General features: G+C 39.0%; 1 protein-coding gene across 1 annotated transcript in view; it reads right to left on the bottom strand.

The window, feature by feature from the left end:
- nhsb (Nance-Horan syndrome b (congenital cataracts and dental anomalies)) overlaps positions 1-17,014 on the bottom strand; it is a 51,480-nt gene that overhangs the window by 23,676 nt on the left and 10,790 nt on the right. The window contains exon 2 of the mRNA XM_030772016.1: positions 8,369-8,392. Within this exon, the coding sequence (XP_030627876.1) occupies positions 8,369-8,392 (24 nt within the window). The remainder of the gene's footprint in view (positions 1-8,368; positions 8,393-17,014) is intronic.

Genomic DNA, 17,014 nt, shown 5'->3' with positions numbered 1-17,014 from the left:
TAAGCTCTCCCATGCTCAAGTCTGCCAATCCAAACTAGCTCCAAACCCCTAGACCCAAGCCCAGCTTCTCCAGGAGAAGCAGATTTCATCTCCTCTGCCTGGCAGGGCATTTTTTACTTTCACCCAAGAGAAGGCTTGCAATGGTGAATTTCAGGTAAAGCACAAATATCCTGTAGCACTAGCTGGATTTGGGAGTTGGACGAGCTTTTTTCCTCTAAAAATCCGTAAAAATAGTAGCATAATGTAAGGTTGTTTTGATAGCTTGGCGTGTGCTATTTTTATCTGAGCAGCAGTTGGGACAGTCTTGGTGTGTGTGTGTGTGTGTGTGTGTGTGTGTGTGTGTGCGTGCGCTTATTAGTGTGTGAGTGTGTGAGGATGCCACTGCAGTGGGGTGGAGTATAGTCTCATCACACATCGGCACTGCGGAACCCACGGCGACCAACGATCTTCCGAGTGTTTTCCGCTGCCCGTTATCACAATGCCAGACGTCAGCACTGTCTTCGCTCAGAGTGGGCAGAATGTGTATGTGTGTGTGTGTGTGTGTGTGTGTGTGTGTGTGTGTGTGTGTGTGTGTGTGTGTGTTGATGTGTATGTGAACGACACAGGTTTAGCCACATACAATACTCAGCACAGTACATCCTGACATTTTGTGTCAGGCTTGTTGGCAAATAGTACAAGAAAGCAGTTGCCCATGTTATTTTTAACTTGGTGTCTCCATGGAAACGGGCACATATGCTGGGAGCGGTGCACCCTACCGTGTGTGTGTGCATGTGAGAGAGAGAGAAAGAGAGAGAGAGACAGAGAGAATGTGTGTGTGTGTGTGTGTATGCTGTGGATGCAGCAGCTCATCCTGCTTCATGTGGAGGAGGTACACCATTCACTAATCCCAGGGACGAGCGTGCATGCTCCAGTCTCTTTGCCTTTCTTTCCAACGCAATGACAGGCAATGTGTGTGTGTGTGTGTGTGTGTGTGTGTATGTGTGTGTTTGTATGTGTGTTTATATACATGTCTGCTCCAGTCTCTTTGCCTTTCTCTCCATCGCAATGACAGGCAATGTGTGTGTGTGTGTGTGTGTGTGTGTGTGTGTGTGTGTGTGTGTGTTTATATACATGTCTGCATCTGGGTTCACTCGGATTCTGAAAACCATAACTAATTTACAGTAATGTACATAACCTACAAAGTCACATTCAGGGGAACTAGACCTAAAATAATCAGTGTCTTGGGATAAACTGCAACCTATCCCAAAACCACACACTATAAAACCTGCACATCCTGTGACAGAGACAGAAGCAAAAACACAAGTCGAAGGAAACACCCTTAAGAGTAAAAACACGCTTTACTTACCTGTAAAAGCAAGAACGTAGCATCAGGAACAGGATCCACAGAAAAGGACGGGTCCAAAAAAACATGAAAGAGAGAAAGAAAGAAAAAGGAATTAGGCAAAACTCTCCCATCCCTCCGGACACGGCAGATGTTAAGAGCTCGTCCCTCTTTTATCTTGGCGATGATTTTCCAGGCAACAGAACATGAGCAGAGAGACATGGCTTTTTTGACTGGGAGGGTGGGAAACGAGGCTTTGTTATAGGCCTCTGCCATCTAACCCTCTAGTCAGATTCAAAAGAAAGGCTTTTGAACAGAATGCACAAGAACAAGGTCGAAAACGTCTGAATGAGAAGGATGCTTAGTGAAGTGCCTGCCACTTACAGAGTGAGGTCAAACACAAACATGGCAAAGTGTACTCCGACCAATCTGACTAGATGTAACTGTATCAAACTGCTAGGGAACAGGACCTCAAAGCAACACATTCTTGAAAGACAAAACTCAAGTTAGTTTTAAATCTCAATTTAAATGTAATGCAGATAATTTCCTGTTAATATTCATCAAGTAGACTGTCATGTTGCTTACTCAGATCACACAACATATGAAGGCTTTTAAGTAAAATTTCAAACAATTTGTGAAATCACAGAGTAGAGCCGGTGAATCACAGTGAGTATGTGTATTGCACATATTAAATATACTGCGAGTGTGTGTGTGTGTGTGTGTGTGTGTGTGTGCATTTGTGTACCACATGAGCGTACAAGAAAATACAGCATTACAGAATTCAGAAAAAGAAGAATCAGAAAGCACATTGTTCACATTCAAAGTAGAAAGTATCTGTCCACTAAGGCAATATTTGGAAAACCGAGCAAATTTCAGGTTATTCCTGAGTGACTGAAAGGAAACCCATACATTCATTTTCACATTTGAACGTTTCTATGGAAACAACGTAAAGATTAAGGCATCTTGTAGTGCTGTCATAATTCATAATGACTGCCTTCGGGCAACCTTACATTTTTGTGTATGAAATCGTATTATCCACATGCAGAGATCCATATTGCCCCCTTCATTTCACAAATGATTTGATATCCCAGCACATACAAGTGCTCAAACACACGTACAAGCACACAAACACAAATATACACAAATGCTGATTGGGAAAGAGGAGCTGAACTAATTTTGATGCAGACCGGATCTCTCTCTCTCTCTCTCTCGCTCTCTCTCTCTCTCTCTCTCTCTCTCTCACTCTCTCTCTCTTTCTCTCTGCCTTCCCACCCCCTTTCATTGAGTCCTTCTGATACACCATGGCATAAAGCTGGAGAGAGCAGCCAATAGTGTTGCTCGGTGTGATGAACTCACTGCTGATGTGAGGCACTTTCATGCTAACAGCCCGAGCCTACAAAATGTAGGTCATGTGCAAGAAAGATTCATGTAGCGCCAACAAAAATAGACAGAGCAGAGAGTGCACGCGCGTGTACACACACACAACACACACTCCTCTACTTATCATCCTCAAATAAATAAGTATTTTAATCAGTCTACATTTTCTGCCGTATGGCCCAAGCAAAAATAGCCTTAATTAGTGAGTTGTTTTGCAGAGTTTTCAAATGTACTTAAACTAATTCGTAAGAAAAAAAAAAAAAAAAAAAAAAAATATATATATATATATATATATATATATGTATATGTATATGTGTATGTATATATGTGTGTGTATATATATATATATATATATATATATATATTTTTATATATATATATATATATATATATATGTGTGTGTGTGTGTGTGTGTGTGTGTGTGTGTGTGTGTGTGTGTGTGTGTGTGTGTGTGTGCGTGTGTGTGTGTATGGGGATAAATATGTGGCATAAAACTATCTATGTCAGAGGCAAACATACGTGTGAATACATTTGTCTTTGTTTATTATGTGTGTTACAGCAAGTACATGCCATTTGAATATACAGTTATCATGAACAAAAAATGTACAGTGCAGTTTCTTGAATGAATACTAATTCAGCACTATTTATTACCGTCAGACAGAGGTCGCGCCAACGTTCACTTCCTGAACTAACCACTTGATTTGGCTGAGAGAACTCCACATTTAATGGCACTGCATCTTCCCACCTAACATAAACATATTGCTGATAGTGATTGTTCTTCTGTTCAAAAATCCAGGTTGGAAAAACACTTAAATCTTTTTTTTATCTTTGCTCTTTCGGTCTGTTTCTAATTCTGCCCTGACTAAACCAGAGTAACCAAAAATACTACCTCAGCACTCAGCGCAGTGCAATGTTACTTCAAAGGAGAGATAATTCAAATCAGGTAACCATGTATTTGATACCTAGCCCTGTCCTCTTAGGCTTGTTTTAAGTAAAACAAAACAAAACAAAACAAAACAAAACAAAACAAAACAAAAAACTTAACTGGCCTCAGTCCGATTTCCATACTACATTATTTATCTGTCATAAATAATACTTGCCTGCTCAGTATTTGAAAAATGAAATTTGATACACAAATGAAACCTGATACACATGTACGTATTGAAATGCAAAATAAAAGAGATGGAAATATTTGAAGCACACGATAGAACACAACACAGGATGACGAACAAAAACCAAACAAATAGGTGTGGTCATAGCTGATTCAATGATTCAGTGAGAGCATCATCAACATACTCAAAAAGAAATAATTTCATCTATGATATCACATCATCCTCATACAAAAAAGCCCGAGACTCATGTTACTGTCTTTGTACTTAAGCAATTATCTGAGCTCAAGTGTAGCAGTCAAACGGGATATTATACTTATGACCATGCAATCTCTCATCTTGCACTACATATGCAACATGACAGAGATCTCCTTTAAAGGAAATAAGATGTCGGCAAATATTAACACTATGGAACATACAGAGAAACAGAAATTTTGAAACTTCAGGTATTAGGTTGTGACGTTTTAACTAACTGAGGAAAATAGTTCTGGAAATCATATTCATAGTCTGGCACTGAACCGCAAATCTAATTTATTTCCTTCCATCTAACCTTAAGTCATTAGCAATGTCATGCTTTCTTTCAGTAATCTGACGAGCTTTCTGCTAGTTTCAAACACATGCCTTTTAATTTGGTTAGCAGCGCACACTTACACACACACACACACACACACTCACACACACACAATGTTAGTATTAAGGTGTATACAGTTTCGCAGACATTGCTGAAGGAAAAAAAACCCTGGAATGACTCCTGATGAAACCATGGTCTTGAATTCCCTGCTGTGCCACTAAGTGAATCATTGATTCTTTGACTTTGAATCCCCTTGAATCTGATGTGTCCCAGCCACTATTTCCATGTGACATTACGAAGATGTTCCAGCAACATGTGTGTATGTAAACATGGGATGGACACAGAGGCACAAGAGGGACTATCCCATTCACTCAGCACCACCTTAATGAGATCACATTTAATACAACAAGCAGCTACATCTTTCTTCTTCTTCTTCTTCTTCTTCTTCTTCTTCTTCTTCTTCTTCTTCTTGCGCCCTTAATGTTTCAGCACTGATATTACTGAAATGATCCGATTTATAAGAATAGAACTGGACTGAACAGTGGACTGTGGTGTCAGTTAGGCCATCATGAGATGGCCACCTCTCTTTCCTTTCTCTTTGGAGAGACCTTTCTCTCTTAACAGCTATGTGAAGCCTGCACATGTCACACCATGGGCTGCTAGCCAATACAAACACTCCTCTGAGACAGACAGAATCATTTCTACATCCCTGAGCTGCCACCACCATCACACAGTGACCTATATATGTGAAACTGCAGTTTGTTACAGTAATGCACTGTGTTTGATAGTTCAGAGCCACATGGACCTTACATTTCACTTTTAACATTTGTCCTTGCAGTATTGAGCTGTGTTTCACAGTCAATACAAATACGATTCCTCTATCACAAACTTAAAATGTATCTGCCTAAATGATCAGAGTTCGGGGAGGGCCACATCCTCCTCACCTCAGCACGAACCTTAAATGCAGAGATCAAAAATAGGGGGTTTAGACCCTAAACCATCCATTCAGGATACATAAAACAAACATATCTCTATGATGTACAGTCTCCTCCACACAGCCCAGTGATCATTAGATCCCTTCAGTCTGAGCTCTTTTGTCTCTTTCATCATCCATCACGGAGGACAAGCTTAGGTGGGGCAGTCCCAGTGGAGGCACTCAAGCGTTCAAATGCGATGGTGAAGTCAAGCAAGATGATTTCACCGTCCTTACTGCTCAGCCTATCCATTAGACCTTACTGTTTCATCATTTACTAACCAATCATTCTCCACCAGAAACTGCCATCTTCACCCAGACTTTCAGTATTATTCTGCTTGCATTGTCAAATGTCAATATCAAGAGGTGATGACAGAGAGAAAGCAATGAGTTCTGAAAGAGGAGAAAGTAGCGAATAATACAAAGTTACCTTAAGAGAATTTAGACAGGGAAGAATACACGCACAGCGGATCTTCTGGAAAGATTCCAATCAAAATAGAGTATCAGATCAGCTGAGTTTGTGACATGGCTTGGCTTAAACGGTAAGTCTTTATCAGACTGTTCAGTCCAGATTCAAGTATGATCCTGTCCATACTTTATAACAACCCATCAGTTTGATGGCACACACTGGCGGAGGCTCTCTAGGGTAGCGTAACATCTGGATGCCATAACACAATCTAATTCTGCCATGAACTGCTTAAATAAGGTGTCTTGAATTCAAACATCTGTAAAAGCTTTTGTCTTAAAAACATGGAAAAACACAGAAAAATATGATCGGAAGTTGAAATGGTCAAAATTATGAAACGAGTGTCTAAAACTTGTATGTAATATCTTGTCCTGGGATAAGCTGTTGATCATTTCTGATACTGTCCTTCAGAAATTCTTGAGACAGACCGTTACATAAAACTTTAACAAGCTTTTCGGAGAGATCGCGGATACGTTTACATTACATTTAAATCAAATGGATGCATGTGACACAGTGCTGGGAGCTGTGGCCAAGTGAGCTGTCTAAACACACACACTATGAGTGGATTTAGGGTTCAAAGGCAGTAGCTAAAGACATTAAAATGTTCTGCCCTTAGAGATTTGCAGGCCTGCATTTGAACATCCAATTTCCCCAAGGAAATTAACAGATCAAAATATTTACCACTGCTATTACATGAAACTCAAAGACTTGCTATTAGATGAAAACTGACCTAGTGACAATACAACGCCTTTTGTGACTAAACTGAAACGTACATTTTTAAGGAAAATATTGGCTGTTTACATCCAACCTTGTGACCTGTATGGCAAAGCAGAACAAAAGTGGGGCTGTTGCATACATGTTACGCCATCATAGGACTTGTAAAAGTACATAAAATAACAACCACAATTCTTTATGTCAGATTTCGTAACCATCACATAATTAAGAATACAAATGTAAGTTGAAAGGCCAAGGAGTGTTTTTGCATTAAAAGTTGGCTGAGGGAAGGTGCAAAGATAATCTCCCGTGGATTCCTCTGACTGACTGGAAATGTTTGAAAGGGTTCTAGATATAAACACAGATTAAAAACCCAAGAGGGATTGCATGTTAAATGTAATCCCTTCAGATAGAGCAGATTTAAGGGGGAACTGGGACTATGCTAGATTATGGGAATTCCTTATTTTTGTTCATTTGTTTATCTCAGATCGTTCAGAGGGTTCCAACAAAAATGTATACTTCTGAAAATCATTTCACAGATTACCATGAGAACAGTATTTACTCAGATAAAACAGCTCAAGCAAGAGTTAAAATAGCTAAAAGACAGACGTAAAATTAAGGCTGAAGACAGAGAGAGAGAGAGAGAGAGAGAGAGAGAGAGAGAGAGAGAGAGAGAGAGAGCAAAGGAGGGGTCACTGAAGGTCATTAGGGGGTTATGGAGGGCAGACAGAGCCCTGGCAGACAGGAGAACTGTTTCTCTGAGGTTTCTCTGTCCCACTGGAAACATTTGTTTATTTCTAAACAAACAACAATGAAAAAACTAAGCTCTGAGCGCTGTATACCATGTGCTTTGATCGGGTTTTAAATTTTTTTTTTTAAATGACAGCAAATTAGTGTCAAGTTAGTAGAATTGGATTCAAAATGAACATAATAATTATGAAATGATGACAATTTAAATATTAAGTAATAAGAAGAAGCCAAACCTTCTACCTTCTCATGAATGAGTTTTTTAGGGGGGGTTTTGTTGTTGTTGTTACAAATAAACTCCTCAACATGATGGACAATTTTCTTTTCTTTTCTTTCTTTTTTTCAAAGTTTCTTTTTTTCCTAGTCTGGACTGTTTTGTTACCAATGGTTTAGTAAGTCTCCTCCTTGCGGAGGTCATCTCAGTAGAGGAAAAGCAGGTTGGTACATTTTCCCTCTGTCATGTATGGGCGCAATCGCTCATTCTTCCACACGTTGTCAAGCGACATAACTTGAAGGAGAGAACTATTTGCTTAACCCTGTCTGCAGCTACTGGACGACTGACTGTCAATGAACCCCACTAAGCAAGAGCAGAGGAGGGCCCCCCATGTGACTCAACTATCCCACAGTAATGTTACTGTAGATTCCTGGCAACAGTCTACAAATGTGGCACAGCTTAGATTCAAACCATGTTGCTCCTCTGAGCTGCTAGATGAAGCCTCGACCATGTCTGCAGGATCTCTGATGATTTTCAGTCAGTCGTGGCCATATGATTGCTAAATATCTTTCCTCTGCAAAACACATTGTTTTGAGAACAGACCGGAGAACAGATATTAAAAAAGAATCTAGTCATTCTTCACAAGGATGGCATATTTACTCTAAAAGACTTTATTCTAGTTGCATTGTTATAGACAGTGAACATCCTTTTAATTTTCTTGTCAGAGAGCGCAGGCCAAGTGGTGAGAGTGGCTTGTGCCTGGTTATTTGTGGCTATGACCCAAAGCAGACTTACAAGTCTGTTGTGTATTGCTTTCAAAAGGAGGTTAATCCACAGGAATTAGGATTTTGAGAAGCCTTCAGTGAGATGATGAACATGCTATGCTCTGGCTCTTAAAACCTTTGAAAAGAAAAAAGGAGTGAACCTGATGGACGATCCTGAGGACACAGTTCTTTGATTGCTACTGCCGTGCTAATTAGTCATGCTTGTTATTGCAGTGACCCTGTGGAAAGCGAGAGCACAGATGCTGGCTGAGTGACTCTGTTCACTCAGAGAAGAGAGGTGTGGGGGCCTGGTTCTTCTCAAAACAGCAAAACGAATTTTGGCTTGTCTCCGCTGTTCCCCGCCTTTCCCAAAACCCTTTTCTCATCACTCAAACTGTCTGACAAGACCCCTTGAGATCCCAGGACCTTTCCCTCCCACTGCTGCCCCCTGAAATCACTGTGACACCCATGAAATACACAAGCCATGTGTTGGATGGATAGACAAAACACAGCCTCACCCACAAACGAAAACAAACCTCCAGAACAACATGCTGTAAGCTGCTCATTGTCAGCAACACTGATTGAGGAGATGTGGAGAGAGGAGGTAAATTTTTGGATGAGGAATAAAGAATTTTCCACAATAGTATTTAGGTATTTCAGAGGAGCTGAGAAGATCTAGATAATGTTAATTGTGAGATCCATTTATCACAAGTAAAAAAAAAAACAAAAACAAAACAAAAAAAAAACCAAAAAGTTGAATTCATTTACGCATTTAGCACACACGTGAAAGACCATTTTTTCAAGTTTTTCTACAATATATTTAGTAATTTTTATACTGGTAAATCCTTATGCTCCATTATCACACAAATTAAGTTCAAATTAAGTTGGTTTTTTTTAATGTAGGAGACAATTTTCTTCACTTTTTTTCTCCTGAATGAAAACAAAACAAACAATTAAGTAAGTTACCAAGTCTTTACTATCCTCTAAGCAGGGATATTACTCGGCTTTAAAACGCCAATAAATCTGGACAGAAGACAAAGTGCAGCGGATAACGTGGATGCAAACCCTGCTAAAATGAGCCAGAGATAATTAGCTTGTGACATGGACCAATCCTATGCCTTATGCAGTAAAGACATAATCTGGTCGGAACACTCAATAACGTCCTTCTAATCTGGTGATTTACTATGCTAGGTCCAGGCGATGTAGGGTTTCTAACTGGCTTAGTATCATCATACACCATCCTTTGTGAACGACCTAATAGGGGCAGAGAGCCCCGTCTTAGATCACTCCCAAACCTGAGATGGCATATGGACCCTATTCATGTTGCAGTATAACCTACAGACCACAGGGTCTGATGATACTGTCTTTCAATTATACATACAATTTGCATTTATTTTCATCATGTCAAGAGAAATCCAGGAATTGTGTCTTGATTGCATGGCATTAATGCATAGCCTTAATCTAGGCAACTGGGATCAAAGAGACATGCACCAAAAAGAAATGTCATATATGTGATTAAGAATTATGCATAATGATAGAATTAATCCCGTTTCTTAAGTCTAGCTTGTGCTTCATTGTGACAGTCAAATCAAGTTTGAAACGGTATCCTTGTTACTAGGTCATAACACACTAGTTAAAATTTAATTAAATTCATTTTTAAAAAAAAAAAAAAACTAAAAAAAAAAAAAAAAATACAATTAATACAGAGAAAAATGTCAAGGGTTCTTCTGTTGTACATAATCATTCCAACTCGTCCCTTTTTAGGTTTTCGCAGTGACAGTGAAAGAATTAGCTACAGAGGAAAGAAGAAAATTAATACTATCCTCTCATTCCTGAAGTAATGAAGTTTCATCAGGACCTTCAACTGCTGGTCAGGTCTTACTACAGTGTATTTGGAGAGAAGAAGCCACTTATCAATCTTCCAAGAGGAGAGATTTGTCCTGCTGAACTACAGGACATCTTGGAGAGTGTATTATGGGATGAACACAGGCACTGGACTAACCGTAGCTTCAGTCCCAGTCCTTTATTAGCGCAGCTTTGCTTTCAATCACACTGAGCTTTAGACAAACCAAATGCGGTCAATTCTGATGGGCAAAGAAAGCAGCAGATGGTGCGAAAGATAGATAAATATAATGACCTTAGTTTCAGGATCACTCCCTCGGATCTATTAAAACCATATGGCTGATCTGAAGCTCACGAAGAGAGAAAGAGAGAGAGAGAGAGAGAGAGAGAGAAAGAGAGAGAGTCATTTAGCATCTCTCGTCATGTTGAGGGACATGTCCCAAATACAGCACTCTGCTGAGAATCAGACCCCAGCCAGTGGGAGCCTGGTGGAAACTACAGGGCAAGTTAATTGCAGTTTGGTGTAGCTGTAATTATTCAACTGGGTAAAAATAGTTGCCTTCAATTATTTGATCACAGAGCAGATGTAACTCTGTCTATAACAAGCTGAAGAAGCTTTGCTAATGTATTCACTTAAGTCTCCAGAGGATTGTGTAAATAAAGAAGATAAAATGAAAAGTTCAGTAGAACCCAGGTAGACTAAATCAATTTAGTCCAGATTTTTCCTGCTTATTCTACCTCTGTCCCTGTCTCTCTCTCAGGCACAAAGGGGGAGTCAGGTTAGCTGGCGCTGACCTCTCTTAGCAGCATCACCAGAGTCCTGTGCAGTCACAGCGCATTTCCTGCATGCTGTGTTGTGATGTCCAGTGGAGCAGCTGCACTCGTCTGGAGCCCGGCAGCGCATGGCCGAGCTGTCAGCACGCGGCACGTCAGCGCACTCATCAAGCCAAGGAAAACACACACGCAGCGCCTGTCCCAGACCTGACAAGATCAGCACTCTCTTCATTTAGCGTCCTGAGAGAGAGAGAGGACGAGCAGGGGCAGGGGAAACACACGAAGTGAGAGGATCAATACTGACAGGGGTGGGCTAATTAGGGAGTATCACAGGCCTTGCTACACTCCTCACAGTCCAGACCAGAAATTGCTTTAATTTGCATTGCCTTTGCATTTCTGTGATGGAGTAATAACAGTTAATGCCAACACTAATGAGCATGGCTCTCTGCTACTATATGTGCTACTGCTTAATCTCATTGCTGGTATTCTGTGTGTGTTAGTTGAGGTCAGAAAGAGAAGGTCAACTTCATACCTTTCTGTTGTGCCAACAACTTTTTTTTTTCAGCATACCCAGTACGTGACAAGACAGTTAGTCCATTCAAGAGTTTTAAGATAATGTATTTTATAGGTTGAATGTCTCTGCTTTACTGTAAGGTGCTTAGACAGGCAATGCGTCTCAACAGGGGTGTTTGTTAAGTATTCTCAATCCATGCATATGCACAGCAGACAAAAGCTTCTCCTGAACCCATCTGTTTCAGAGTTTTTACTCTAGTTTCTGTTGCACATGATAATAGAATTCCAAGAGAGACAGCTAATTATGTCGTTTTTTAAAAAATAAAAATGGCAAAGACAGAACATATAAACCAGTATCCTTTGTCCATGACATCAATGATCCTTTATCTATGATTCTTTAAAGGTATTAGAGGTTTACGTAAAATGTTTCAAATATTACGGATAAACTATGTGATTAGTATTGTAAAAATGAGTACTTTAAAAAGTCATTTCTTCTCATGCTCATGCCATTGTTATGGCTAACATCTATTGGAAAGCGTAAAACTAATAATATTTTTGTACTGTTGCCCTCCTAGCTAACACAGCTTAGCCAACATAACCATCTGTAGAGTCACAGATGGTATTCAGTGATGTGGTCCCATAGCTGTGATACTCTTTTACACTTTCAGTTACAAGGATACCTTGATTTGTGCTACTTATCAAAAAAAAAAAAAAATCTGCAGAAAAAAAAACTTTGACGGTACCCACACAGAAGTACAAAGTATATTTGACAAGTATGCTGAGTTAAGCTATTACTCATCTAAACATCTGACACAAGACCTGGTAAGACAAAACACACAATTATTTGCACATTTGGAGAAGAATAGAGGACTGCCGTACGATTTGTGAAACATGGAGACAGGTCCTTATGACATAGGACTGACGTTCATGGAGGAACCAGCTTTGTGCATTTTGACTGCCATTTATTCAACATAAAAAAAAACAAACAACAACTGCTTTTCACTTGCTCTTCATGGGCCCAAGAAAATCAGGCAACCTTGTACAATATGGCCAGGCCCTAAAGATGATGCGAGTTTTTCCCAAAAGGGTGCCTGCTTAAACAACAGGAAAACAAATTCTCAGTGGAACAGTGTTACATAAGAGAAACATGTTTTTTCTGCCACACTTCTGTTCTCCAAGTATCCAACTTAACCAGCATGTGTTTGTTGTTAAAGGCACAGCTTAGACACAGAAGGAAACTTGCCCAGCCAACATTCGTTCCAGGAAAAGTATAACTTGAGAGACAAAAACAATGACAAAACAACTTTCTTTGTTCTACACATATACTGCAAAAAAAGAACTGAATGTATTTTTAAAAAGGTTGATGGTCGAGCTGTGGCTGACACATAAAAGCAGTTCCTATCAGACACACCAAAGAACTTTTTGTCCATCACCAAAAAGCACAGACAAGTTCTTATTTTCACAGTTCTCACACTTGCTCAGACATCATCCCAGCCAACTCTCACTTAATTATGGCCCTCCTCTCTGTTGTGATTCAATCAGCCAAGTTTCCCTTCACTGTTTTCGTTTGCTCTCTTTCCGATGGACCACTTGTAGCACAACAGCTTTGCGGCCAAATGCAAACAGCTCCGTCTGTTATCCTGACACCAAGGGCTTTCCCCCTGATTCAGTGAGAGCGGACGCCCACTGAAAAAAAAAACCCCGCTGTCAGTTCCATGTCACTTGTTCGCTCACGAATGCTCTGATGGATCTTGTATGCTAAAATTGGAGTCAAGGTGAAGTGTATAACTAATTTTTCCCCCTCCCCCAGACACAAGATTTCTGTGTGCTAAATGTTTTGGTCAACATGCTAGCTCAAAACGAAAGACTGCTATATAAAGCCTATAATTCACCAAGCATAATTTTATGTGATTTTAGATGTTAAAAATAATTGCATTTTAATGCAATTTAATATAACAGAGAAATTTGTGTTCCATGGTCATCACATCTATTTATATAGATATGTATGCTGTCAGAGTATCACTTCCAAATCATCGCATGCAGATTGACCAATGAATGGGAAAAAAAAAAAAAGCTTAAGACAAAAGCTTCCACCATCACCCTGAACAAAACCAGCTCTGCTGTCGTGCTCTTCCACAGTTCTGAATATGGTTTGTTTGATTCATTTGGTTTTCTGGGTACTAACAGGAGTGAGGTGAGAGAAGATGATCAGTCCAGATGATCAGTCTGCTAGCATGGCAGTTTCCTTTACGATTTGTTATTTCGCTGATCAAGTGATAGAGATTATGGCACTAGGAAAAAAAATGAATGTAAGTCTAAAATGAACATTAATTTAAGTTCCAAACAATTAGGAGTCACAAATAATGAAGTAAGTCACACGCTGTATTTCAGATCAGGTCAGAGTAATACTGTTTCGTAAGTCACCAGTAATCAGACATAGATATATCTGGTAATATGTGGCGGAAAGCTGTAGCAGTATCCAAGTTTACTGAGACAGGGACAGAGAGGGAGAGAGAGATTTAAGGTCACACGTGAATCTGAGTTTGACATTGCTAAGTATTTCATGGATAGCATCAAATCAGTAAATACATCAAGTTTTCTAAGCTTAACTATGGAACACCCACACTCATCTGAAGGTGCTTAATCATTTAGCTTCCTTTATTTGTCCCTTTAAAGGACTAATGTGAAAATGATTTTACTTTCTTGGATGCAACTTCTGAGTGAGAGCTAACTGATTCATGACCATAACTAATCAGCAACAACTGTGTTCCTTTTCTTTATCCTGTGGTTTTGGCCATTAGTTACGGTCCTCCTAAACATCAAATGCATGTGAAGAAGGTAATATTGACATTCTGGAGTTTTCTTTGCAACACAGATGGTGCCAGGACCATGACAATCAACATATCTTAACAAGTTGCAAATCTATGGAAACTGCATTTTAAATGCAAGTAGTAGTAGTAGCACTGCATGGTTAACTCCAAAGGAACGCAACAGATCTAGGATTTTTAGAACTGTGATATATATTGATCCAAAAAATGATTTTATACTACCTTCGACAATAGTGATAAAGTCTAAGGAATATAAAAAGAGACACACTGCAAAATGGAAGGAATACATATTCAAACAGACATTATGGATAGCAAATTACCTAGTGGTTTCCTCACTGTGAACCCAATGAAGCTGCTTTTATCTACAGCTATGAGTAACATCATGAGCTGTGCCCAAAACCTGTGGCAGGAGTCTGAGGACAGAATAATTTGTAAATCGAGGACTCAGCACTCTCTTATGAGGCTTCAAACTTGTGTTTCTTTGATTCAATGTCACTTAAAATACCTTTGCTGCAGTGGCCGAAAGAAACCATCTCATTTATTTTTAATGCAAAAAAGAAATACTTAACTCCTTTCCAGAGGTAATGGGGTACAACACCACAAGATGCGACACATACACACAAACATATATATATACATATATATATATATATATGTGTGTGTGTGTGTATGTGTGTGTGTGTGTGTGTGTGCATGTGTGTGTGTATGTATATATATATATATATATATATATATATATGTGTGTGTGTGTGTGTGTGTGTGTGTATATATATATATATATATGAAAAGAGTTAAGGACATATATATAAACACACGCTCACAATAAACAGTTTTAAACAGAAAATTTGTGTAACTTTTATAGTAATTACTACAAAGCATGATTTTTCAACAGACACTAACACAGCAAAGAGCAACAGTGACGATGTACAACAGAGAACTGGCTCAGCTCATCCATATTTCATCATACGCCATGTTTCTATCATCACACTAAGACTAAAAGTACTTAAAGCAGAATATATAATGAGATGTTGGCAAAATTGGGGTGTACTGCCTGCACACTGACCTTGGCTTCTCCATCTGAAGTGACTTGGATACTAAAAGGGTAATGTAGGTGTCTCTTGCTTTTTCTGTATTGAAATGACACATTAGTGAAGTTATGTTGTATCTAATTATTCCATTGCCTATGGAAATCCAGTACCAATTCTATCTTTTATGTGTTTCCAGAGTAAATATATTCCAGTGTAAGGAGCACAAATGACCAGTTACTACTCCTTTCTTTACATGATATGACAGCACATCCAGACCACCAGCAATTCCCACATCTGTCGTTTCCCAAACACTGTGAGCCTCAGACCGCACAGAATGTTTGGGCAGGAATCAGCCTGCCCAAATGGGGGAGTCCCATATCAACTGCATAAGAGATGACAGCGTGCCTAGTCTTCGTCACATATCCAAGCTGCATACTTGATTCTTCACTTATGACGTCATATGAAAGTAAATTAGATGATTGGATTTAGTTCTTTTTTGTGTGTGTATGTTTTTTAGTGTGAATGTCTGAAGATCTACTTTTAAAAGGAACTCCAACAAAAGCATAATACACTGACCTTTGTGGATAAAACTGGTAATTGGACAACTGTTACATTTTCAAATCTTTGCTAGAATCAAGGTCTTTTCAGAGATAACACACAGCTGTGATCTGAATGGTGGTATTCTTAGTCTCTGAAGTTTCCTGAGAAACCTAAGTTGACCTGTGAGATTAACTGTGTGTTTTGACGATGTTGAGAAGTCATTTGAATGAACTCTTGCTTCTCGTGGAGATAAATACATTAGATATGCACATTATGCCATTCTACAAACATCAACAAAGTTCTACGGAAGATATGTGGCACCTAGCAGATGTGATGCATCCAATGGCTAGCAAAAGAGTTACGCAGTACATTTCAGATACAGAGGAGGACCTTATGTTAATGAAGATGTTAGGATTTCACAAAAAGAATTACATAGTCTAATGTTTTATGGGGATTATGGAGGATTATATTACAACAACTTTGGTGAACAAGGAGAAGCTGCAAAAACTATGTGGCACAAAGTAAAATGTATATATAATGTGTATTTGTATACATCTTCACATACATAATTTCTTCACTCTCAACAGATAATGATATTCCTATGACTAGAATATTTAATCTCATCTCTATATTTGAAAAAGGTAAACTCATTAAAGTTAGAGTACCATAAGAATGTTTCAGCTGTCATATTCTGTATTTATGAATTTAAAAACTTTCCAACAGACAGGCTGTCATAAAGAGTTCAAGTTCTCTGTTTAGAGTTGGCTATTTAAAATGGTGACCACATTTTATCAATATGGAGGAGACTGCGGTTTCTTCAGATCAACAGTGAGATTTTTTCTCCCCTTAACCTTCTTCTTCTTCTTCTTTTTTAACAGCATCAGTAAGGAGGATGCAGTTTTCCCTTCCGGCACGCTGAACATTTCTCAGACAGGCCTCATAGAAAGCCTTGATGTGTCTCCAATGAAAATCAAAGTGCATTAAACATTAAAAGTACTGTCAAACCCAGAAGTAGATCAACTCAGAGGCAAAAGTAGGGCACAGAGAGCACTAAGAGGCAGAAAACTATCGAATTTAGAAGGCTTATTATGCTTTTTTTTTTATAGAAGGCATACATGGGATTTTTAACATATATAGGGCATAAGATAGACACATCTTTAATACCACTTCTGATTTTAAGATATACCTCAGATTCCTGATGCCAGACCAATATAGTATTATATTATTCTGCTT

The sequence above is a fragment of the Chanos chanos genome, chromosome 4 (assembly GCF_902362185.1).
Source record: "Chanos chanos chromosome 4, fChaCha1.1, whole genome shotgun sequence".
Taxonomy (NCBI): domain Eukaryota; kingdom Metazoa; phylum Chordata; class Actinopteri; order Gonorynchiformes; family Chanidae; genus Chanos; species Chanos chanos.
This window is presented reverse-complemented; position numbering and strand designations above follow the sequence as displayed.